The sequence below is a fragment of the Buteo buteo genome, chromosome 8, assembly GCF_964188355.1.
Source record: "Buteo buteo chromosome 8, bButBut1.hap1.1, whole genome shotgun sequence".
In the NCBI taxonomy this organism is placed as follows: Eukaryota; Metazoa; Chordata; class Aves; order Accipitriformes; family Accipitridae; genus Buteo; species Buteo buteo.
In genome coordinates, this window is record NC_134178.1 from 44,797,185 (window position 1) to 44,822,940 (window position 25,756).

At 38.1% G+C, this 25,756-nt stretch overlaps 1 protein-coding gene across 2 annotated transcripts in view; it reads left to right on the top strand.

Annotated features, from left to right (window-relative positions):
* STXBP5L (syntaxin binding protein 5L) overlaps positions 1–25,756 on the top strand; it is a 189,144-nt gene that overhangs the window by 151,308 nt on the left and 12,080 nt on the right. For both annotated transcript variants that reach the window (XM_075034404.1, XM_075034405.1), the window contains one exon: positions 14,868–15,038. In XM_075034404.1, the coding sequence (XP_074890505.1) occupies positions 14,868–15,038 (171 nt within the window). The remainder of the gene's footprint in view (positions 1–14,867; positions 15,039–25,756) is intronic.

Consider the following 25,756-nt stretch of genomic DNA (forward strand, 5'->3'; position numbering starts at 1 on the left):
GGTTACATAATAATATCCACATTCTGACCAGTTTAATAGTAAACAGTGTCAGCCCCCCAAAAGTAATATGCACAGCTTTAATCACAGTAAAGCATGAAAGCAACCGGCTCCTTCTTTTGTTTTTACCCTCAAAGATGTGGTCTATTGACAGTGGTCCACGCTGTGTCCTAGCACAATCATGTCCTACGCCAAAAATTTCCACATTTGGTGGTGGAGATGGTGGTAGGAGTAACTCCTGGCTTCCTCAGCTGCAACTCCTTCATTTCCTCATGCTGTGTGTCTCCTTTGTCCTTTAGCCCCCTGCTCACCACGTCCTCTACTCTATCCCTGTACCCACAAACCAACTAATCAACTGTATATTCCTCTTTCCAATCCTCAGTCCCTTCAGCATCCCAAGGCTCTGTTAGATTGCAGCCTTCAGTATGGTAGGACTATTTTGTCTGTGTGCAGCTGTGGCAGCTCCCAAATCAAGCCTGTTTAGAGTCCTTCAGAGGAATTGGAAAGTGCATACTTTGCACGTGCTGCATGAGCCTGCACACAAAGAGTTGGGAGCTGTTTCTGCAGTCTTGCAGTTCAGACGTACATACTACAAATTGTAGTAGCTGGGAACAGCTGTGGCATATAACACAAGACATGTAATTCCTGTTATACAGAAACACCTGTAACATAGAAATAGAAGAGGTTAAACCACCAATTTGCAAAGCTGAAAGCCTCCATGATGACAGCACTAATGAAGCTCCTGGGTGTTAAATGCGGCTAGGTTTTGTAGCTCTGAAATATCCTGATCTAGATCCTAGTGTGTTAGTGAAGTGTCCTACAGTGTTCCTTAGGAATTGGTTAATCCTTTTTCAGAGGGCTGGCTGGGCCAGATGTTGTCCTTTCCTTTAAAGGAGATTATGTCACAAGTGGTGATGATGCTTCTTTCTCTATAGCAAAGCACTGATTATCTGGAGCAGTATCCTCCATTCACAGTCTGAAAAGAGTGTATGACAGCTGCTCAGATAAATGGAATGTTTTTAAAAGGCTGTTCTGAAAATCAAGCTGCCCTTTGTGTGAGTGCCTAAAATGGATGTGGGAGCCTAACACTTGGTATCCAAATTAGAGAATTCTCATGTAGTAGTGTTAGTGATGTGTATTTTGATGTTGGGTTGATCTGAAGAGATCTCTTCTCCTTGTCCCAAAGCATCCAGTTAAAGTGACAGCTAGGAATGGGTTACTGCGAGGGATATGCTGATTCTACTGATACCAGAATGTTGCTCAAGAGCCTGAAGGGGTCCCCTAATCTTCCCTGAAGAAAGAAAGAAAAACATCTAACATAGGTGCCAGCTGATACATTCTGCTACCACATTGCAGGCTTTGTAGTTTATGACACTGCAAAAGAATGCAACAGAATTTTATTTTATTTTTAAGGGGCTATGTGACTTGAAACGGTAAGTGGCTGTTCTGGGCATCCTTCTGACCTAAAAGCTTACTAAATAGAAATTACAAAGGACTTATTCCTATGTCCCAGTGTTCCTGTCACTGTGATACTTCCCATGTGGGGCTTTCTTTAGAAGTATAATAGTTAGCTGACAAATATTGCATTGTTCACTTCTAGTAACAGACAGTATGGGTGAGGGGTGAAAGCCAGAAAACAATGTGAAAAAATGCAAAATGAAAGAACCATATTGGAAATTAAGTCTTCTGAATAATTAATAAAAGATTTCTTAAGGCATTCTTTTAATAAATTTAATGCCATTTTGACTGTTACAAGACATGCTTCATTTCAGCTCTCTGGTGTTCATTGTTTAAAAATGTGCTCGTGTGTAAGGAAATGAAAACATTTTTGAACAGAAGAAAATCATAGTTTTGTTGTGCAATTGGAACACAAAAGATAATTAAATCTTCAGTAAATTGAGTGCAATATTTTGATGCCTAGATAACACTACATTATATCCTGAAGCTGCTGTGTTTTGTTTCTGTGCAATCTGTCTTCCTTTCCATAATATTACAATCGTATGTTCTGTCTTCATTACCTGTACAATATGCCCTCTCTTTTTCAAAGGGTATCTTGAGGTATGATGTCATCAGAACTCATAATTTCATTGCACCCTTTTATTAAATTGCTTTCCAGATGTTTAAATATTTGTGATGTGCTGCATAACCAGCGTTTGCAATATTTGCCTTAATCTCATTTGTTTGGTTTTTTTTTAATCATTCCTGTCATCACAAGGTAAGATATTGCAGCACACAGCCAAAGCTGTGTGAAGCACCATTCACTTCTTGAGAGCTGGAGTAATGTTTTATCCAGTGCTGCTTTGTTCAGTTATGTTTATTTTGCTGAATGGTGTACATGAAAATATTTAAACCCTAATTCTGCCTTTATATGCTGATTAAAAAAAGTGCTACAAATTTGCAACATGGTATTAACCAGAAGATGGCATGTTGTTTTCCCTCGCTCCTTTTTCTTTCTTACTTATTAACAACTGCCTTTCTCCTTTTTCTGTTGTTTCAGTTAAAGGATCAAGAAAGTTAAGTCTGCCAACAGATCTTAAGACTGATCTTGGTACGGTAGGCGAAAGCCAACAGCTTTGAACTTCCTTACATTCATTGGCAAAACATTTTACTGATTCATGAGATAACACAATAACCTTGGAAGCTTTGTCTGAAAAGGCTTTCTAAAAACCACCTATTAACCCATACAGTTCTGTTGGCAGCTCTCAGCATTTTGCTTGTTTAATATTCATTTACTTCATGTAGACATATTTTGCCAGTCATTACACACTGTGTGTGTAACATTTTATTAAGAAAAGGCTCCAGAAATTTTTACACACTTGAGCCATTATAACTGGTTGTCAGTGATGTTTATCTCTGCCTATAACACCCAATGCATGCACTAGTCTATTTTCTTTATTTGATGTACAGACTCCGTGCCACAACAGTGATAAGACAGTTGAACATGTATATTTTATGGTGTCTTTGAACTTCTGAGAAGTCAGATCAGAAATCAGCCATTTGTGTCTCGGTCCTCACCTTGAGACTTACTTCAGCTAACTGTTAAGCATAAGCATATACTTTGCTGTAACCTTTTTCTCAATTCTTCTTTAATATTTCAGTGGAAATGAATAGTGAGAGCAGAAATTTCACCTCAAAAAAACTAAAATGAAAATTCAACATCTTGCGTAACCTAAAAATGTTTGGGGCAGATCAAGCCCTCTTAAATATCCACGTAAAGGGGATTGCTCCTGGCATTTGGGTTGGAATGTGTGATTCACAGCAAGTTTGTTTGTTTGGGTTTTTTTAAGTAATTGTCTTTAAATATTCTCAGTCTCAAGGAGTCCTTTCTAATTTTGCTCTCATGGGAAGTTTCTCACGTAAGATGACTGAAAAAGCCATGTAGCTATGCCTCATTACTTGTGAGTGTCTTTTTAGAGATAGAAATTAAAGTTGGATCACATCCTTGCATAATGCAGCTGAACTTAATTTCTGTCACTAGGAATCATGTGCATGTATTAACCAATGTAACACTGTTCCCCAGGGCAAAAGTCAGGAGAATAAATATGTCTTCCACATTACAAATGACTGACACACTTGGAAAACTGCTCATAGCTCCTGATAAAGATTAAGTAAATAAATGTTGAAAAATCATTGGGAAATTCAATCCAGATTGTGCGGATTTCAGTGTACAGAGTGATTTGGTTGAAATAACTTATTCCATCATTAACAGTGATGTTTGAGAAACTAAGAATGTAGGAATACACCAAAAAAAAAAATTGGAGAGGAAAATAGTAATATTCGTAATACTCCAGAAAGGTAAAAAAAGCGATGTAGGCAGCTATAGGCCTGAAAAATTAATACTTCTCGCTAAATAAATGGGCGGCTATTAAGAGGGAAGGTGAATACTTAGAGTATCAAAATAGCCATAGGACAGGACCTAAGGCGTATTCTACAGATCAGACTTCTTTTTGTTAGTATTATTAAAAATATATAATCTTGAAGGACACATAGTATGACATAGATTTAGAACCTGAATCATAACACAAGAAAAAGATAAATTTGATGTGTAAAAGACTGGATTTACAGCTTTTAGAGAAGCAAGAAACAAAACAATGCAACTAGGAAGTGGTGAGGGCATTATTGTATAATACAAAAAAGTTGCATGTCAGAGAAAAAAGCTACCTTACCAGCAGCTTTCCTGTAATCGTGCTGAGAGCTGGACAATATTGTAAACATTGCCTAGAATATATTGACAAATTGAAGGTGGATTTATGTTTAAAAAAAAACCTAAACAACAGAACCACCAAAACAAACAAACAAAAAAAAAACCACAAAAAAGAAAACCACAAAACCCCAAGGACTGGGGAGCAGGACAACTATGTACAAAAGGGAAGCTGTAAAATTTAAACAAATTCAACCCAAGAGCGTAGGAGGCATGATGATCCATCTTAAACGTATGACCTGTGTAGGGAAGTTTGAAGACAAATGGAATGCATAATCCTGTCTGTGATTTTGATTTCAGAACAGTCATGTTTCTACCATTCCTCTGTTTCCCTGGGCTCATTGTTTTTTAATAATGTAGAGCAAGTTACATATAAACTAAAAATAAGTCTAAGAAGGTCTATTTCAACATCTTGCAGAAGTGAGTGGAACTCCATTAATTTCAAAAGCTTCATACACCAAAAGGTAATATCAAATTGTCACTTAGGCGTTTTGCTTGTTACTGCCACAGCTATTGGGTACTCAGTACTCGTATTACCAAGAAGCCTTGTGGATTGCTAAGGATAAAGCATGTGGAAGCAGCATTCAATGTATAAGCTGGCAGATACTCATGGATAATCAATTGCAGAGGAAGGTTTAAAAAAAACAAACACCAAAACAAACCACTGAAACAAAAATACTTGTTTCAGTTCTCCTTCATGACTGTCTTAAAAGGGCAGAAGATTCCTGTTAATTATTCTAGCCATTAAAACTGTGCTGAATTACAGATTGCTTAGTTTATAACAGGCTGGAAAAAGCCTCTCTTTCTCAATGTAAAGAGCTAAATTTAAAGGAGAGTTCCTGGAAAAGGTGATGAGTAATGTCTGCATTTCATTTACTTCTGCTCCAAAATGTCCTGGCTACACTGGCAGAGCTCTTAGGGATTGTTTATCCACTGTCTGGCTGTTGCTTGAGATCGAATCCATGGTCTGAATATTTGGGGGATAACAGTACTCTCTGGCCCACACTTCTTGTAAAAATATTCAGGTCACCACTTTGAAATGATAAGATATTGCACATCCATCCCGTTGGCTCTGGCTCATAGCTTTTTACAGAGTGCTGATACATCGCCTACTCTCAGCACCAACTGCAGCTAATTGGGAAATACATTAGCATTTGGCAGCTTACAGTTCTGCTCCCTTCTTAGGATCTGGCTCATGTAGTGTCCTTGCTTTCACTTTGCTTTGAATTGTAATAGTAGAGGTTAAGTGGAAGTTAAATCTATTTCACGTGGAGGTGCTGCCAGTACTGAGAATTGCTTGGGGAGTAGTTTGCTAGCATTTAAGGGAATAATGTGTGATCTGATGACTCAGGGTGTTCTAGTTAAACCTTGTCAGGATTTTCATGACTGAAAGGTACTTTGGGACTCCATTCTGACCATTGTATGACTGATAAAGTTGACCTCAGCATCTTTCTATTTTGCTGTAGTGATTATTATCTATCCTTGCCGAAGAACTTGTCACCTGTGGATGCCGTATCTCCACACAGAAATGTGAGAACATGCCATATGTGGGGATACGTTGAAACTTCTTGATAGTTTTAGCTACTGCAGATCATAGTAACCCAATGTTTGAGTTAGCCAGAAGGAAGATGTGTTATTGCTGTTGCATATACTGTACAGTTTCCCTATTATCCTTCAGAGGCAGCTTGAAATGATAGTATCTTTATTTTTGAGCCTAATACTGTTTCCCAAAAAGATCATCTACATCTCCATGCACTTGCAGTGAAATAAATTACGGGGATAATCCTAATCTAATTTAATCAAGTGGAGAATCTGGGATGTATCTAGACATATGCAACTGCTTTATATGAGAGTTTTCTAACTTTGCTTCACCAGCCACTTCAAGCATCTCTTTGTATTTTTCTTTTAGGAAGTATTTCTGCTCATTTCATTAAAAGCTTTCAAAGTTTCCAGGTGATCACAGGGAGCTAGACAGAAGTCCTAACTAAAGGTGGAGATACTCGGTAACTGCTGATTATTTTTTTTTTATTTCATTCCTATGAACAGATGGTTTCACTGTAAGAATTTATGCTATCATCTAGACTTTATTAGCCAAAGAACAAAAGAAAACACATATAGAGACAGACATCTTTTGTTTCTTCTTGTTAAGCTGTGGTCTTCAAAACATTAATATAATTTCCTATGCTTTATGCAGATATTTATAAGCAGTGAATTAATTCTTTACCAGGTCAGAGTTAATGTCTCCCATTTTATACAGCAGTGAAAAACTGCCTTTGTATTTCATTGCAAGGGAGGTGTCGCTTCCTGGATGCTCCCAAGCCTATGAAACAGTACCATAAAGTGTATCATAAAGAAGACCTTGTATTTGTTTTAAGCATGAGCAGTGGGGTTACAGCAACATTCTTGCCTTACCCTTTCATAGTATTTTAGAGCAGACGTTAGGCACTGGCAGAAGTTTGAAGCTTTTAATCTGTTTTTGCTTACTGCTGCATTGGGCAAACCGGTAGATTTTAACTGGAGTGTTCTGTACTAGTTTTTCTGGATCTGTAACTCTGTTTACAGTGCTAAAGAACATTTCAGAAATTTTGAAATTATGTGAGTTGCTTTCCTCCTTGGTGTGACATTTTTAGAAAAGGTAATACAGACATCCAGTTGTAACAATGCTTTTCTTTAATTACTTGGCAATATACATTGAAAATGATACATATTTTTACATGCAAAGGATTTTATGGTCTGTCCAGTATGTGTCTCCTTCCAGAAGGGTAGAGTAATTTCTGATCACTTTTCAGTCTGAAAATACAAGCTGAATTGAGGCATCATCTGAACTCTGCTTGTAGTTAAAATCATAGCAAAATTAAGATCGGAAGGGACCTCTAGAGGTGGTTTAGGCCATCACCCTGCTCAAAGCAGGTCTAGCTAGACCAGGTAGGTCAGGGCAGTGTCAGGTTGAGTCTCGAATGCCTCCAAGGACAGGGCTCCACAACCTCTCTGGGTGACCTCTTCCAGTACTGGGATCAGGTAGTTGCAGACAGCAATAAGGTCTCCCCTCAGTCTTCTCTTCTTAGGGCTGAACCGCCCCCGCCCCGTTCTCGGGCTCTCCTCTTACATTGTGTGTGCCAACTCCCTTACCAGCTTGGTGGACCCCTGCTGAACTCGTGCCTGTATGCCAATATCTTACTTGTAATGGGGAGCCCAAAACTGGGCACAGGACTTGTGATGGAGTCTAACAAGTGCCAAGTAGAGGGGAAGGATTACATCCCTCACGCTGCTGGCTGTGCTCTCGCTGATTCAGTAGAGGATGTGGTTTGCCTTTTTTGCTGCAAGTTTGATCCCTATTAAGATGAAAAACATTCTGGGTTGGACTGAAGTCTTTCACTTTTACAGAAATGGTTTTAAACATTTGGCCTCTCTTCAATTTCACATTTTCAGGTCTGGATTTTGATATTCTGTAGCTAGGACCCTATTAGATAAAAGTCTCTTTCATCTGCTGAAGGTCAGGTGTATGACAGCATCAAGTTTCTTCCTTAATTAAATACAAGGTGGTTTATGGTCAAACAATTTTAAAAGAGAACCTATATTAACAGATACATTAGCACTCTGCCAGTCCAAGTAACCGGAATAAAAAAAGCAACAAGAGCCAACCACCAGGTTAACTCTGTCAACTATTACGGCAGAACGGGCACGTGCTGTGTGGTTATATTTCAAATTCAGAAAGGGGCTGTGTTCTGACTTCCAATGCTTCCAGATTTTTAAAAAAAAACAAAAACAAACAAAAATACCTGATCTATATGGGCAATTTAACAACCAAGTAGTTTAAAGGAAAGGTAAGTGCTGAAAATTACCAAAGTGATAACCTAACTAAAAATTTGTGGCTGATACAGTTAAATGTGGTCACGAAGGAAAGGCAGTAAAATTTGTTAGCTGAAACAACAGTAAAGATCATCATACATTTAAGAGTTGATAACAACAAAATGATAGGCAACTGTTAGGCGCACAATGTAATAGATATTTACTGTTCCTAAGTTCTTTGTTTTTACTTAAAGAAGAGTTCCTTACTGAGGACTCTCAAAGGTAAGTCATTTTTCACTCCTTTCAAGCAATGCAAACATATGTAGTATTCTTCTGTTGTGTGTTCTCTGTACATTTCTTGGGTTGTAATACTCTCCAGCAGTCAAAATTGGGGGCTACACATAGATGTACCAGACCTGCCTGGATCCGGAGGTTTTCCTGTATAGTAAGTAACTTGGATTGGGATTGAGCTCTCGCACAGAATGTCATCTGTAGGCAGAGACTCGGGCATGAGACAGATGGTCCTATCACCTTGTTTGGACTTTAAGCAACATCCAAAGTCTTCGTAACTGACCTGTCTGTACAAGCAGAATAATATTTAGAAAGTAATAATTTTCCATGTATAATTATTTTGACAACAAAGTGATAACAAAAGAAGGATAAATAAGAACTCTAAATTGCAAGTTATCAACTATAAAATCTGGTTTTGCAACATTAAAATAAAATAGTAACAATTGTTCATTCTTATTTATTACAATGGCATGAAATATGTCAGAAATCTACAATGCATAATGTTAACAAGTTTAGAAAAACTTGGATTTTTTTTAGAATTCTTTGATTGCTGCATAAAAATTATGTGTAAACTTAATTATATTTGGAATGCCTTATCTGCCCATGTCTGTGCCTTTTTCTGTTGAATGTTGGCAAGCAAATTACTTATATGTTAGCATCTATGGAGCAATGCTAGCTCAATTATTTCAGACATTCTTACCTCCAGGTAAGGTAATTTTTTTGAAAAATCGGGAAGAATTTCTGGAAGAATCTGGTTAGAAGAGTCTACAAACACTTTTATTGTAATTATCTTACATTTTGTTCATTCATTTCAGATGGAAAGGTGGAATTTTGTTTAGAAAGTCTCCGGCTCATGTGTCATGCTTTATTTTTGTCACATTCAAGTTGAAAAAATGTTTCAAGTCCAACCTCTTTGCAATATTTTTCATTTTCAGAAACAGAGAATTAAATCCAGATTTTTCCATCTTGAAAATGCAGATGCAGTGCTACTAGTAAGGGGTGCTCAGGACTAGTTGGTGATATCCAAGGTGGTCTTGTGATTCATGCATTCTACTTGCATGTTTCAGTGTTGTTCTCTGTGCAGCTCAGGATACGTTTCATGCTTATGTTTCAGAAGTAAATCAAGTTTTCTGTCTGTTTTCCTGTTTATTGCACAAAGCATAGCAACAATTTATGTTACGTTATTCTGGTGAGGCACACTGAGTGCTGTGTACTTTTTGAGACAGTCAGTCCAGTAGTGTGGTGTTATATCCAAGTAGTCCAAAATTTTCCCACTGTTCTCTGGGAACAAAGCTAGATTTATTTTTAGATTTGCACTGCCAGGGTTGGTTTTCCAGATATGATCATGTAGAGGTGATGTTATGACATACAGTAATATATTCTTAGTGTTCTTCATTTGGATAGTGTTTATTTTGTATTTTGGTTTCATTGTTCATAATTGCAGGCAAAAATACTAGTTTTAAAAGGGACTCTTGTCAGTGACAACACACTTAATGTTTTCAACCACTTCACAGTATTTTATTTGTCTGAAAAGTAAATCTGTTCACCCTGCTTTCAAAAAAATGATGAAATCTAGGATCAAGCACATGATAGGAGTTCATTACCATAATAAGAATACCATTATATAACACAGGCAGTATATTACAATGACAGCATGTTGTACTCTTAGTGTGGACCTAAATATACTAACAGTATGTCAACAGGGCAATTCATCCTTCCTCTTCAAACTGCTGAAGACATGATGGTAAATACACGCTTTTGCTGGCAGTGCATCTGTACTAACGTCTTCTGCTAGGGCTCGCACCTCTCCTGCCTGGTTGACAGAACTGCACCAAGAGAAAATTGTGATCCTGACTTTGTAAGGGATTTTCTTTTAAGAATAATTTGTTAAAAATTTTAGGTGTCAGTCTATGTTCTCGCTAATGAATGATCACACTACTTTTACACAAGTTTTGGTTATTTTACATGCAAACCTGAGACACTTCTTCTGGCCATTTGTACAGTTATGAGATCTCTTTTCCCCTGATTTAAATGTGTATCTCTCTGCTTTGTAACGAAAAATGGTTAGTCACACCCATAATTATTACACAGAATCTAATTTATTGGTAATACACAAAAATTCCCCAGTGGAAGTAGAGGGACTTTTCCTCCCTTTAACAGCAGAGATTGTATTCCTCAACATTTGTTGAGGAGATTCTCTGGACCTCATTTTTCAGGTTCTTTCTGCTCCATATTAAAGCATCTCTCTCGGGTCCTCTTGCCTGCTCTTTTATTGATTACTTACTTACAACTTAGGATGATATTATAATGCTTGTAATTAGTCATATTTAAATTCCTTTGTTCTCATCCTCTCTCAGATCATTAGTAAGAACTGGTTTTCGGCTAGTTTTTTTTCTGTGTTAATTTATCCCTTTGTGAGAACTGGGAAAAATGGTTGGTCTTTTTTTTGTTTGTTATGTCTAGTGTAACACAACTTACTAGGCAGCAACTGCAAATGCATGTTTCTCCTTTCTTACTAACATTTTTAATACATTTGGTTTTAACAAGAGTTCAATTTCTCACTGGTAAACCATTGGTTCCTTTTGCTTTTTGCAGAGGTCACCAAGTAGTTTCAAACCGTCGTATGACAAGGCAGGTTGTGTAACATATACATGTCACTGTGTGTAAACTAAAATGAGCATGTGTATGTATAATACACTCCCTGTCTGTGTAATACTCCTCAAAAAAATTAGATAAATTCGAGGCTCTCCAGCAGGCTTGCTGCTGTCCTGTTGCACGTTGCATCTCTCAGTAGTTTCAAGTTCACAGTAACTGATGTTACTTCTTCAGTTCCTCTTAATCTCATCATCTCACTGGTATTTTGTGTGACACACTGGCCTTCCATCCAGCACCATTCTGTTTCTTTTTTTACGCAATTTTTGGGGTGCAGACTGCACTGAATAGTGCTACTGTTTGGTAACAGGGATAACTAAAGCATTTTTAATTTATATGGGTAACACCATGAGCCCAGACAAAGGCAAACAACCAGGACCTGCACTGTAGAAGCAGCACATGGAGAACATAAGAGAATTTTATGCCATGAACTTCTGTTTTATATATTTTAATACATCTTAGATACAATGTTAAATCAGTGGAGTTAAATCAGTATAAAATGGACTAGTGTATTGTAGCATGGAGTAATCGCCTGTGATGACTTCCAGTGGCCTGCGTGAGCCTTACATTTTTAAATTCATGAACAAAATAGCAACAAACTGAGCCCTGGCTATGTAGTTCACTACCCATAAACAGGAGAAAAGGCTGCTGCCCTGGCAGGGTGGGCTGGCTGTTACACAGGCTGGAGACTGCTTGAAGGTTAAGCTCTGCTGCGCCAGGATGCCCAGCCGTAGCGCATTAGTATCTCTGGTCCTTGCTGCTGGAACCTCAGAGCACTAGAGAGTATAATGCAAATTCCCTTGACCCTATGGGCTGCAACACCCGTGGGAAGGGCTAGGACGTGATGGCAAATGCAGTGGCGGAAAAGGGCAGAAAAGAGACGGGGGCTTTTTGTGCAGTGCTTTCTCCCCAGGCAACTGTTCTCGGACTTCTCCAGAAGAAGAGAGAGTTAGGAGCTGTTGCACTATTGCATCAACAGCACGGAGCAATCTGTGCACTGCTTCTTAAGTACCAATGTTAATGTCTCCAACATTAACTGGTGCTCAATATCAACTAATATTTCTGATAGGAGAAAAGCCCCAGAGACCATGGGACAAAAGCGGTAAGCCACCAAGGAAAAACATTAAAATGTTGGTTTTCCTTGCAAATTGAACAAAGCTGGAAAAAAGCCAGGTTTTTACAAGCCTGCTCTATCTCTTCTTTGGGGTGATTGGAAGATATCTGTCATGGCAAAGGAGGATCAGGTCACTTGGGTCTCAGAAGGCTAGTAAATCGTTGCAGTCATTTTGGCAAAGGGCGATAGCCTGAGCTTTCTCACAGTCTCCCATAGAAAGTACACTATACAAAACTAGTCTTGGTTTTTTTCTTACCACTTTTCTTGCATGCTGCCTTTTTTTTTTGTTCTTCGCAGACAATGTAGTAAGGAACCCTTTCTCGAATAGTACATAACCTTTCTTAAGAAATGTTTTGTATCACTGACCTTACACCATAAACAATGTGAGAAATTAATTTTTAAATACACGCATTGGATTTTCTCATAGATTTGGATGGTCTTTATCTGCTTGATTCTTACCAGCTTCTCAGCAAAAAGTGTCGCAGTCATACTCCCCATAATTATATTACTCTTTGTACAATGCCTTCTTGTTTTTATTAAGGTTTGAAGAGCTGCATTGCTCCTTGTTATATACACTTAAAAAATAATTATATCTAATCAGAAGTACGGAACAGTGTTAAAATATAGAAAAGTGTGTAGCTGATCATTAAAATCTCTGCCACTCATTGTAGCACTCACTAACATTTCATCAACTTCAGTACTTGAAGGGCTATCCCTGCAGCTTCTAGGGTGAGGCTTGATTTTATTTTTTTTTCTACACAGAAACTGGCTTTGGTTATTTGGAAAGGCATTGTCGAAACAACTCAGGGGATTTAGGTGCCCAGATCCTACTCATTGTTTTTGTTTAATTTGGGCCTTGGAAGGCAACTGGGACAAGCAAATGTACTAAGAAAAACATAGCAGCATTTCTCTTAAAATTTGGCATAGTGAATAGGGTTTTAGATGAATTGTGCCCATTCTGTACAATGTTCAGGGAAAGGGACTCACAAATGTTGTTGATGTTTCTATAGAACATGACTCTTTTACTCTGTTATGTTCCTCACCACTTCCTAGGATCCCCCTGGAGATAATTAGATATCATGCTGAAACTCCTTCAGACAAACTGAATTTTGAAGAAAGGAAGCAGCTGGATGAGGATGTGTCTGTTGCTGAGGTTGAACAGTCAGCCTGTGCCCTTGAACAAAGCCCCTGATCTCAAAGGACTTTCTACTGAACTATATGAATAGTTCCAGCAGATTTTGGAAAATTTCCTAACTATAAGTTGAATGAATCATCCACATCAGTTTTATATCTGCTGTTAGCTCCGTTAACAGCCATGTATTAAGAAACATGATAAGAATCATGAAAGTTGTGTCTCCTACAGAGCCGTCTCATTATGCAGTACGGATACTAAATTGCTTTCTAAACTATAATTCTGAACAATTCTTTCCAATTTTGTTCATTAACACTGAACTGCTTCAGATGGAAAGGACATGACTTACACATTGGAAGACTACATATAATAGCACACTATATGCTGTATTCAGTATAGAATCTGTTTTATCATCTGAATATAGAAATAGCTTTTCATCATGTGCAGTGGAGCTATCATGGCATGGTAACCAAGAAATAAATTTATCTTGGTATATTAACATTCATCTTTTCCTTGGATACAATACAAATCAAAGAGGGTTAACAAAATATGATACTTATATACAGAATCTTAAAGACTAATCTAATTCTCAGATATAAATAACCTGACATTTAAAATGAAGGCACAAACTCCAAGCTTGTCCTTACCTATATTATTGAGCTTCCATAGTTTTGAATAGAAATACTCAGTGTGCTTGCATAAGTCTGAATTTTTGTTATGCTTATTACCTGCTGTTTACTTAAATTAGTAAGTATGAATTACCTGCTGACCAAAAATAATTCAGTTATATCTGGGTGTGTATCCTTTTACATGTTGAGGGGAAAATTGTGTTCACTAATTCTTCTCATGTTGCCTTTCCCAACGTGAGAGGAAGAAATATATCTCCTGAATGTTTTATAGTCCAGTCCAACCCAACCCACTCTGAACCCTGATCCAAGTCTTGATCAGTGGATTGTTGTGGTTTAAAGACCTATTGCCAGGGGTGAAGAACAGACGAATAGGCAGAGTTTAAAGCAGCCATGTTCTGTTTCTCACCCCATCAGACAGCTGCATGTGCTGTGCTGATTGACCGTGGCCTCTAGCAGGGGTCCAAGGACTTTGCCTCATATCTTTAGATCTGTAGCAGACAAATCAATTGGTCAGCAGTCAGTTTCCTTAGCAGTAAAATAAATCTATGTGGTATATAAAGAATTAAATACTTATCAGTATTATAATTATCCCAAATAGTGGCAGTTAGATGCCTGTTTCATGGAGCTTTGAGTCAGGTGGGGAGGATGTCTGGCTCTAAATTCTATCCTGTAGTAAATCGCGCTTGCGGTTCTTTATGAGAGCAAAAAGGAAAGATGGTGTTCAAATTTTTTGGTATCTGTTAGGAGACACAACATCAGGGATGATAGTGTTACCAGCAGTATCTTGATAATTGCCTGTGAACATAGGTCAGCAAAATGCTGTGGGATCTGCAGCTGTAAGAACACGGAGCAGTTCTATGTCCCTTGGTTTTTTCAAAGTATATCTTAAAGATACGGTGAGCTATTCTTATATATACACATGTGGGCTGGTAAAACAAATAAGTAGTTATTTTCAGAAAATTTGATTTAACCCATTCTTAAATATCAGAACGTCCATCTCTCCTCCATTCTGAATTTTGGGAGCTGGCACGTTACCTAGCACTTGTTGCATTCACTTTCCAGATCATGTGAATGGTCACTGTACAAGTCCAACGTCCCAGAGCTGCAGTTCAGGAAAACGACTTTCCAGCGCAGATGTCTCAAAAGCAAACCGCCGAGGGCCTGGGAGGCCCCCCTTCAGAAAAGCACAGTCTGCAGCCTGCATGGAGATTTCTCTCCCGGTCACCACAGAAGGTGGGTGGCAATGAATATTTTGCTAGGTATTTGTGAATTTCTCACTGGGTGTGAAAGCAAATAAGTTTAGCATGATCCTTGTCCTAGTCATTGCCCTGAACTGCTGTCTTCATCTGACTGTTTAGAATTAGAACAACCCCTGTGTGTTAGTGTTGTTACTAACAAGCCTGCTCCTGAGCTCTGTGCTGCGTAGGGATGCGGTATGCTGAACCTCGCCGAACTCTCACAGCCGTCCCCTCGCCTGTGTGGATCGGGTGCTTTGTTCTGGAAAAGCAGTTGTTCATAGCCGCTTATGTACGGTTATTGTGACAGCTAGTAGTACTAACGTTTTAAACTCTCGTTGTCTCTACTTATCAAGTCAGAAAATGAGTAAGGTATTTTTACAATGTGAGTTCAGGCTTTGCATGTATATATTTATTTATTGGTACTGAAGACTTTCTAAAATTCTACAATCCCTGGCCACCATTTACAGTAAAATTATAGCCCATAATCTAATCAATTTTTTGTATTTATAAGTTTCTTGCTTTAATGCTTGAAAAAACAGTCTTCAAATTGTAACCTACCTGAGTGCAGAGTCTCGATGAAGCCGAGATACAAAGCGGACCACTCATGGCAATGCATTGTGCTTAAAACTTAGAATAAGCCCATTTTAGTTCCAGCAGCGCCAGCTGTTTCACTGCAGACCGTTTAAGCAGAAGCATTCAGCTGACCTGTTTTTCTTCAATCTTGATAGTGTTCCCACCTTGCTGTTGGTGGCCTTGACCCTTGTCTCGCATGCTTCCAGCTCCCCCACATCCTTGCAATTGAGCAATGCATTGTCTGTGCAGAAAAGCTTCAGTCTATCAAAAACTGAAAAAGCATAGCATCAAAATAAATGATGTAGGGCTGTAGTGTTGGTTGTATTCTATTTTAGTAATAGGTAAAAACTTTGTCATTTCTGTTGTTTAAGTATTATAGAGTGTAATATTTTAATTCTAATCAAGTTGTAGACTAATTTCGTAAGTGCCTAAGAGATAATAATCTCTTATAGCTGTTGTCTGGGCTGTAGCATGGCCTGACGCCCCTGTGATGCTATAAGTGACAGGCAATCAACACCACTGTGACCTAGCCCTCTGTCTTGTAAGGAGCATTTGTATCCTAACCTGCCCACCTGCAAAAGTGTCTGTACCACAGAAGTTCTTTACAGTTGGAACCAGTACTCCCTAATTTTGCAGATTGTTAATGGAGGCAGAGCAAGGGGAATTATATCATTCAGAGTGTCTAATTTTGTGTTTTTAAATGCAAATTATTGCAAATACCTTTGTTGCTAGTGGCAAATTGCTAGAATCTTTTGATTTTTTTTTCTTTATGATAACATAAAATAGCAAATTCTTTTGCAGCCCTTATTCTGACTACTGTGGGGATTATACAACAGAAAAATAGTGTCTATGTGTGTGAGACCCTATAAGAAAACATCCTAACTTTGGCACAGAGGATTCCAGGATTATGTTCTTGACTGGAATGGAGCTGTTATCCCAAAGTCTGTTGCGGTGTCCTCTAGCAGCTCCTTCCATTTGATTTAAGAACAGCATTTACCTACATTCATTCATGGGACACAGAGTAAAGCATGGTCAGAGGCTTTCTGCAAAATGGCTGTGCTCACTGAAGGTGTCACCATCTTCCAGCTATGTCATTAGGCCTCTGGTAGAAATCAGCTCCTTTCGCCAGAGGCTATCACACCAGAACAGCTACTGGTGGTAGAGAGATCCTTTGGGTTGTTCATTTCTGCTGAAGTACAGAAACATTTAGCTTAAACAGCTTTCTATATTGGGTTACATTATCCAACTCCCTTTGCACTAAAGCAAATGAGAAGTGCTCACGTGATCTATATTTCTGACTTCACTAGATGAGTATTAACCTTCTGCAGAAGAACAGGGTCAAAAACTTGGGGAGTAGTGACATTTCAACTGACACTGCTGTTCCTTCAGTGACTGTCCAACCCTCTTTCCTTTAGGAGAATGTTACAATATCATGGACTCTTCAAAGATTAAGTCATAGGCCAAAGAGCAGAAATGTTAAATTGCATTGTAGGCTTTGTATAACATATGACAAAGTGTAATCCTCAGCTATCAGTTATAAAGAAGTAATCCTGTTTAAATACTAAACCTACTATAAATTTTGGTTTTAACTTGGATTAATTTAATGGCTCCTGTGTGAACATTGTACTAAAGAAGATTTACAGAGCTCTGAGGTTTCTATAAATTCCTGTGCATAAGGGCAGTTTTCATCTACATAATCGCCATTTCTAACTCTGTATTAATTATTGATGATGATCACAACATAACCCATTCATCTACCTCTCTTTACACACCATACAAGTATGGTAAGTACCATTGTCAGATAGTAGTTTGTGGTGGAAAATAAAGCACTGCCACAGTAGTTTCTATTGCTCTGTGTTTTTCTCCATCCTATGTAGTACCAAACTCTTCTGGAATTCTTGTATGCAGATACTGCTGCATTATCAGCACTACTTGTACATAACTGGGCCACAGTACTACCTAATTCTTTTATGCTGCTGCTTTTCTGTTTCCCTCCCATCCTCCCAAAGTAAGGTCACTGGCAGGCAGAACCTACAACCCCCTAAGGTCCCACTGACCCTTGTGTACAAAACATTTAGTAATACAGTTATACTTTCGATGGCATGACGATGCTTTCTGGATATCTGTATCATGAAAAATTCATTTTCTATTGTTCATCGCTAGTTATAATACCTATGAAGTTTAATATTAAAGTATATCTCTTTCTAGAGATAGTCCTCTAACTTTCTTTCAGGGACGTGCAGTAAATTAAAGTAAGTGACATAAAAAATCCCTATTTAAAAGTATCAGTGGTGTCATCTAAATGGTATTACAACTCTCAGTAAGGTCAGTGAAATGGCTGTTGCACAAAAGAGCCAGACAGTCTTTAGATTAATTTATATTAACATGTAATATGATGGAGCATGGTTTGGGTTTGTCCTTGAGTGTGTGGGTTTGTGTACAAGTCACCTTTCAGCAGGTTTATAGACTAAAATAATTTTCTGATCATTTATATTCTCTCATTAAAACAAAGCCACCTGTCCAACTTGTCTAAACTTTTTTTAGATGCCTGTGGTATTAGCTTTCGACCTCTAGCTCTACTAACTGATCTGTCTGGAATGACTGACATTCCGCCATACTTCAGGCATCTTGCATTTCTAGACATACAGTTTTGGCAAGTGGTTTGATTTACTTCTAAAGGTTTTTGTACTAAGCAATATGGTGGAAGATGGTATGATCCTTGAAAGATTCTTAGGCTGGGGGTAAGAAAGAGGGTGAGGGACAAGGAAGATGAGAAGTTAAAGGTTTGAGAGAGAATATACTGAGAATAAGCATTCTCTCCAAACTGTGGAACTGGCTTTGATCAAAAGCTTCTGGTTGGGCTGTTCCAAAATAAAACGAAAAAATCCTCTCTGTGCTAAGAATTTTATTGGCTACTTAGGAGTATATGCTGCAATAAACAATAGATTATTCACAAGAATTTTTTTTTTAATATATATTCTCATGTGGTGAATCAAGAGACATATTTTATGTCCTCGCTAGAGAGGTAGCATTTCAGGTTAGTATTTGGTAGGATTTTATTATTCTACCTGAGTAGAATTTTTATTAGAGATTGCTATCTCAGTAGTCTTAAGCACTTTTTATACATTTAAAAAAAAGCCTTTGTGTGTGGGCAGGTGGTTCTTACCTTTTCTTAAGGCTGTCTCTGAGGCACTGATGGCACTTGATTTTTTTTTTCCTGCTCTTTACAGCCTCTTCTAATTGAATTGATTAAAAAGACAATACATTTTGGTGACTAATCATAAAATATCTATTAGAATACTAAATCAGTGTTCTCTTCTCGCATTGGATTTCAAAATCTACTTACTTAAACCTGATCTTTTTGTACAATAGGAACTGTATTTCCAGCATTTTCATCAAGTGTATTTTCAAGCAACTTTCCCACAATAAATTCTTCTGACTTCATTCCTGTTAGTTCATTGTCAAGATTTTGCTGACTCTTACCTCTTTACGTGTGCAGAAGGATTTCTGATAGAGAAAAGCATTTTTGAAGAATGTCTTTGCAATGATGAATCATAAGAACAACGGGGGGGGGGGGGGGGGGGGGGGGGGGCTTGTTTTCTCCTGGTCAAAATATTGCAAACTGTTCAGTTTCATAAAGTGCTAATATTTTTTCCACACTCATAGAAGAATAATTCAAAAGCCAAGTAACAGTAGCAGAGGAGTGGTGTCTATGCCTGCATGGTTACTGTTACTGCTTAAACCTGTCTTTCCTAGTATCCTCATCTAACATGGAAAAACTTGGAAAGCTCTAAATCTTTTTAAACTCGGGTAGATTTTATTCCAAGCTAAAGATTAATGTCATTTCAGTTCCAAAGCTGGGGGGGGGGGGGCAAAAAACTTTATCTAGTATCTAGATCAAATAGCTTGTTATGGTTATATTTTCGTCATTAATTAGCCAGACATTTAATACAGCACTTCTCAAATACCATTTATGCTATTCAAAATGTTACATGTTGTCCTGTAGTATCTTCTGGTTTCATAAATGCAGTATTTTCACAGCTATACTAATGAGTTCTGTAGTTGCTCAATATTCTATATCTAATTTTAGCAAGGAATTAGAACTTTACAAGTTCTTAATAGCATATTATTGATTCTAAACAATCTTGTTTTCACATACTTTTGATTAAGCTGCTTCTTCCTTGCAACAATGTAAGAATTTATTTGCATTGTAAACAAAAACACAAATATGGGAAATTCCATTGTTCAACTTCTAAATTCTAAAGTTCTAGCCCTTTTTGACCAGAAGTTGTGAGATTTTAGGAGTTAGTGATTGTATTTCTTTGATAAGACTTTCTTGCACAGGGTATAAACTACATTTTTTATCATCAAGTTAACATTGTGCATTTAAATACCAAGAGCAATAAAAAATACACATGAATGCAAATTATTCTTAGTCAAGAAAATCCTTATAGAGATTCTGTCCCATGATAACATTCTGTAGAAAGGGAATGTGTTTTTTCTCCAAACTTAGTGGATTTCTTTGCAGGCTGTAGCTATTTGCACTGATCATGCCTCGGTCTGTTCAGCTCGGGGCTCCAACTAGCACCCTATTTTGTCTGCAGGTGTCCTCACAGAAACACTGACATAGAGATAGTAACCTTTTTAGCTTCTCTGGGGAAAACGTGTACCCCTACCTGGCTTGCCTTCTGTCCTGCTGCACAGATCCAAACCAGTCCATCTCAGTCTAAAAACTAACACTGCATAGTTGCTAACCCCCTTAAAACTCCCCTTCCATCTAGAACAGCAGAGATCCCAGCCTGATCAAGAATTTCAGTGTAGATAAATAGGCCCAAAACATCTGCTCTTTTTCTGCATAGGAAAACAAAATCTGTATTTCGGTCGAATTTTTAATTGTAATTTTAGATTAAAGAAAACACTGAATTAAAGAAAAAAGTGATGTTAAAGAATAAAAATAAAATTGTTGTGGGTGGGAACTCAGTGTGGTTATACTTGCGTAGCTGGTGGGTATATGGATGTGTGCACAGATACATATGCTGGCACGCCGTCCTCTTTGCTTTAATGAGTTATAACTCCGAGAAGTCTTCAGATTCGATACTTCTTGGTTATTGCTTTTTCAGACATTCTGCTTTTTTAAGCCAGTTTGCATTCTCCAAAAGGTTCTCCCTGCCATGGCTTGCTAGTTGCCATCAAGAGCTTCTGCTGGCAGACTCTGCGTTTTTTTCCTCCTTGCCTGCACTCACACAGAAATCGGGGCATTCTGTATACATAGGTCCATATGTGGTTATATCATATGTTTTAGGAAGAAAGTAAAAACAGAGTGGAGTTTTTCCTTTCAAATGTTGTGTTTGGAAGTCTGTTTTCTTCCACCAGCAGTGATAGAAAACTGTCCTTTTTTTATTGTTTTTATTTCCTATTACGTAGTTTTTAACTAGTCCAGCTTAATCACCCTTGGCTAGAAAGGCCATTTAGGTCTTAGTGCTACAAACTTGTCTCTGAACAAGGAATCCTAACAAGGATTTACTGTGCATTGTAATTTTCTAGGAATGCTAAGAGCAGAGCCTTTAAATTTGCTTTAGCTTTTCTTTAAAATAATTCAGTTTCAGCATTTACCTCAGCTTTTGGATTAACTCTTTTGATTATATGTAGTTAAAATTTGATATAGAGCACTTGAATTGAAATGTCACTGTAAGCTGGCAAAACGAACCACTCAAGAATATTTAGTCATTATCTTTAATACCTTATCAAAAATTCTATGGCAAGTACAATACAATTTCCATTTTAATAGATCCAGTATACTTTTATACTTGAAGTTCTTCTTTTGCATCTCTATATAGAATGACTAAAACTGTTCTGGGGATAAGTTGTTTTGTTTCTTGCATGATTTTGTCCAACTTGTTTTGGAAATGGGTAGTATTTGGTATATACTATATACTTTAAAATTCTTTTATTATTCAGAAGTATTTGTGAGGATCACCATAAGAAGCCTTGTAGGCAGCCTGGCAGAGGCTTCCAGATTTTTTTCCTGATGGATTTTGGTTTAGGTTTGGGTGCTGCGTTTTTTGAGGTTTTTGGTTTGGTTTTTAGATTCGGCAAATTTTGCAATAATTTTCTGTGCATGTATGTCAGCCTGTTACTTTGGTCTATTGTTTCTATAAAAAGGTTTCCAAAGTCTTAGGATTGATCTGTACCTTAATCAGCCTGTAAATATGTGTGTGAAGCCATAGAGAAGGGCTGACGTTTGCTCTTCTAAGTCCAGTATGCTGTAGTCAGGGTCTTGGAAATATGATACTGAGTGATTATCTTATAAAAAGTCTGCAGCCTGAGGAACCAGGCTCAGCTGATGTCATGCTATGTATTGCAGTATTTCCTATGTAACTTCTGTTCAATTTATATCAGTTTTTCTCTTGTTGGTTATGGCTACACTGCTATGCTGTCTGCAGCAGTGCTGTATGCCTAGCACATTGGATTATTTTTTTGGACTGGATGAGTGAATGTGACCATTAGGTTTCCTTCCCATGTAGCAAGGTGGGGGGAGAACAGGGAGGTTTCTGGTTGTATCATCGGCTCCTTTTTTCCTGGGTCTGTTGGGTCTGAAGTCCACATGTGGATGTGAACTAAGTGACGATGGCCTAGATGATGATCCCTGCGGTTTTCGAAGGTAGGGGTTCCTAGGTCTCCAAGGAAAGAGAAGAACAACCTGGTTGCTTGATCTACAAAAATATTGAAGAGCGAGCACAAAATGACTCAAATGGATGGCAGGGTACTGCAGCGAGGAAGGGAATAATCTGCTGTCCATGTCTGCTGAGAAAAGGGACAGGATGTAATGGACATAAATTACTAAGGCAGAGGCACTTCAGGGAGACAGTAGGGGATTCATTTTGATCACAAGGGTAGTTAACCACAGAAATGGATTCTCTGAGGAGGTTATTGCATCTCTGGCAGGTTTTCAGAACAGCTCATACTCTCCACCGCATTCCCTTTGCCATGCCTCTCCATATTGCAGAGCGGATGATTTCTGGTAAAATTCCTTGCCCAAGCAGCCAGCCAAACAGATGCTTAACCTGATCCACTGGGCAAGTTAGAGCAGTCATGGGACCACACGTCACGAGGCCCTTAAGTGCCATGGCTTTTCACAGCTAACCTTTCATAACAGATGGAAAAGCCCTTGGCTTGAAATTTTTTTATTTATTTCTCAGTGAGGGGATTATGGTGTTGGTTCTGCTTCTAAATCATTTCCATTTTGTTAGCATTTGAATTTACTTTACATCACTGTAACTAGTATCAGTAAGAATAGTATAATAAGAAATGACTTAGAGACACTATGGTAAACCACAGTCTCCACTAACTGCTCAGTTTGTCACCACATTTCTTGTCTGTGCAGAGAAGCAGATAAAAATGTTGCATAGAGGACCTGTTCTATATCTAGAAAGTTTGTTCCTTTCTGCAGAAAGCTTTATTCAAATAAAAAAGAAGTTATTAGGAAGTTGAAATTATTTTTCCTGTATTTAGCAAAATCCCAGCACTTCTAGTCTAATGGGCACTGCAAACTCAAAAGATTTGTGAACAGCAAATTCTGCATGGCTGTAATAAAAAATTTGTCACCTAAAGTCAAGTGTTCCAAGGAAGGATATTCCAGCATCTTCTGTAAGGTTTTCATATCTGTTTCAAAGTATTCAGTTTGAACACTGAACTGTAAGATCCATAGATTATTCTTGGCTGAATACAATTGTTTCCAGAAGTGGCTTGTCCATAGTGTTAAGTTCTTTTTCAGTCATGGTGGAGATGAGAGTATGTGTGCTTGTTTTCTACTGTAGGTAATATTAAAAACCTTCTCTTTTTCTGCTTACTCTTAGAAGGGCAATGTAGAGAGATTTTAAAGGTGCGCAAGGGGGAAAGCCCAGTCTGCCTGTGATACAGACACATCAAAAATAATGGCAACTGGTCCTGGGACTAAGAGGACAATTCAGCCCATGTACTTCAATCCATCTGTTTAGGATGCAGTCTGAGATAGAGTGCTTCTGAGAGTGGATGTCCTAACCAAATAGATGGGGTAGATAGATAGATAGCTTGCCCAGGAAATTTGCTAAAGGACATGCGTAAAAAGTAAGTCGTTAGGGCAAGAGGGAGCCCAGTTTCTAGACCCTATCAACAGTGTTCAGGTTCCCCACAAGTTCATATTTTATATTAAGTCCACAATAAATAAAAAATAGGACCAGAAGGGCCAGAAACCTTAGGTTCAGCCTCTCAGCTGAGCATCATAGCCATCAGGGGCTCAGCTTCCAGGGGAGACACGAAGAATGCTGTTCCTCTTCATATCTTGTGGCCACAGAAGGCATGGATGGACGAAGTCGGTCCTCTTAGAGCGCTTTGTGCCAACAGCTTATGACCTTCAGTTTTCTGCTGAGTGCTACAGTCACTAGACTGCAAAAAGCCAGTGGAGCTGTCGTCATTTAGACTGAATCATAATCTTTATCTGATCTAACCACTGGTTTCCCTTAGAGGTTTAAGTGGAGTTTAGGTGTGTGTCTGCCTAAATCTGGTCACAACAGAGCTTGCAATGCCCTGTGTCCCTGGAAAAAGCAGTGAGGGTGCTCTAAAGACTGAGGTGCCTTGTGAAAGAGCACGTCTAATGGCCAGGAAAGACCTGGGAAGAAATGGAGAAGAGCCTTGCATGGGTGCATGTGAGCTGCTGGTGCCTGAAGTCCAACTCTGTTGGGCTACCTAGAGTTTATGTTTGGTTTTATCTTGGAGTACATTTTCTGTCAGGTTCTAAGAGGATGTTAGGATCCACTTGTTTTCTTACAGGAATCTGCAAATTTTCCTTGTTTAAAAAACAAATAACTAAATGAAAATTTTGTTCTTCTTACATTTACTGAATGTCTAGTCAGTTTTAATTTAAACGATGGTTTGACTCCAAGTTAAGCTAATTTCACACTGTACTCTAGGCATGTTGAATTTGGAGGGTGTGTTTTGCACTGCATGCTCAACTTCAGCACTTTCTTGCTTCCTAGCAATCGCTTCAGATCAATGTAAACTGGTTTTCTACATCTGAAATAATTTTTGAAACGTTTTTGGAAGTGGAACACACCATTGGGTGGTTCCTGGTACTTCTGTGGCAGAATGGAATAGGCAGTGATCTGTTGTGTATAGGGAACTAGGGAAGAGTATAGGAATATTCTGAGATTGTTCAAGTTACGTGGTAATAGCTCTTCCAAAAGATTGGGTTTTTTTTAAAGCAAAGCTTTTCTAACTGTACTTCAGTTACACAAGCAGAGGGTCTATCAGAGGGGAGAAAAAGAAAGTACTTTGAAGTGCTTTCACTTGCTTCATTAAAACATTAACTATTTTGACTTTGTTATTGAATGAACCCAAGTTTTTTCTTCTATAATGCCTTTTGTCTCCACCTTATTCCTGGGTACTTCCACATATGAAAGTTATACAACATACTGTTCTTTCCCAAACATCAATGTTACGAAAGATGCTTCAGCAGAATGGATATTTTAGGTTGGGATTTAAGTTCTAGAGAATTGTGATGTCTTTGATTAAAAAACGTATGTCCAAACTTACAGCCGATGTCTAAATTGAGCTCTTAGTGAACGGAATGTGAAGACAGTTTGCTTGTGTAAGTCAAGGGAAGTGATTCATACAATTGAATATGGAAGTTTGATAGATTACTTACTGTGAAGATCTCTCACATTTTTATCTTTTTATAAAGATTTGCTTATTTATTTATTATTTCTACTTCATTTTCAACATGAAGAATAGTTCTGTCCTAACAGTTCCCTTCTGTTTTTAAAACATGCTGAACTAAAACCTAAGCCTGAACTTAACCATATTCTGGAAATAGCAAAATAAAGATCCAAGTCTAGTGACTTGAATCTATTTTCTCTTTCAGGCCTTTACTTGCCATCATTTACATCAGGCTTGTATCAGTACAATTCATGAAGCCATTCAGGTTACACTGCTATAACTGTAGCAGCTTCAGGGCAATACATTCGGAACTTTTTCCAGGGAGGGCCAGGCATCCCACAGCTTTGAGTTCCGTGTAAGCGCAGCCATAACCATCCTGGTTTGAATGCTCTGCAAGCTGTGTATTCACAGGCTTTTCAACATAGTTTTAGGGAAACTTACTTGAGT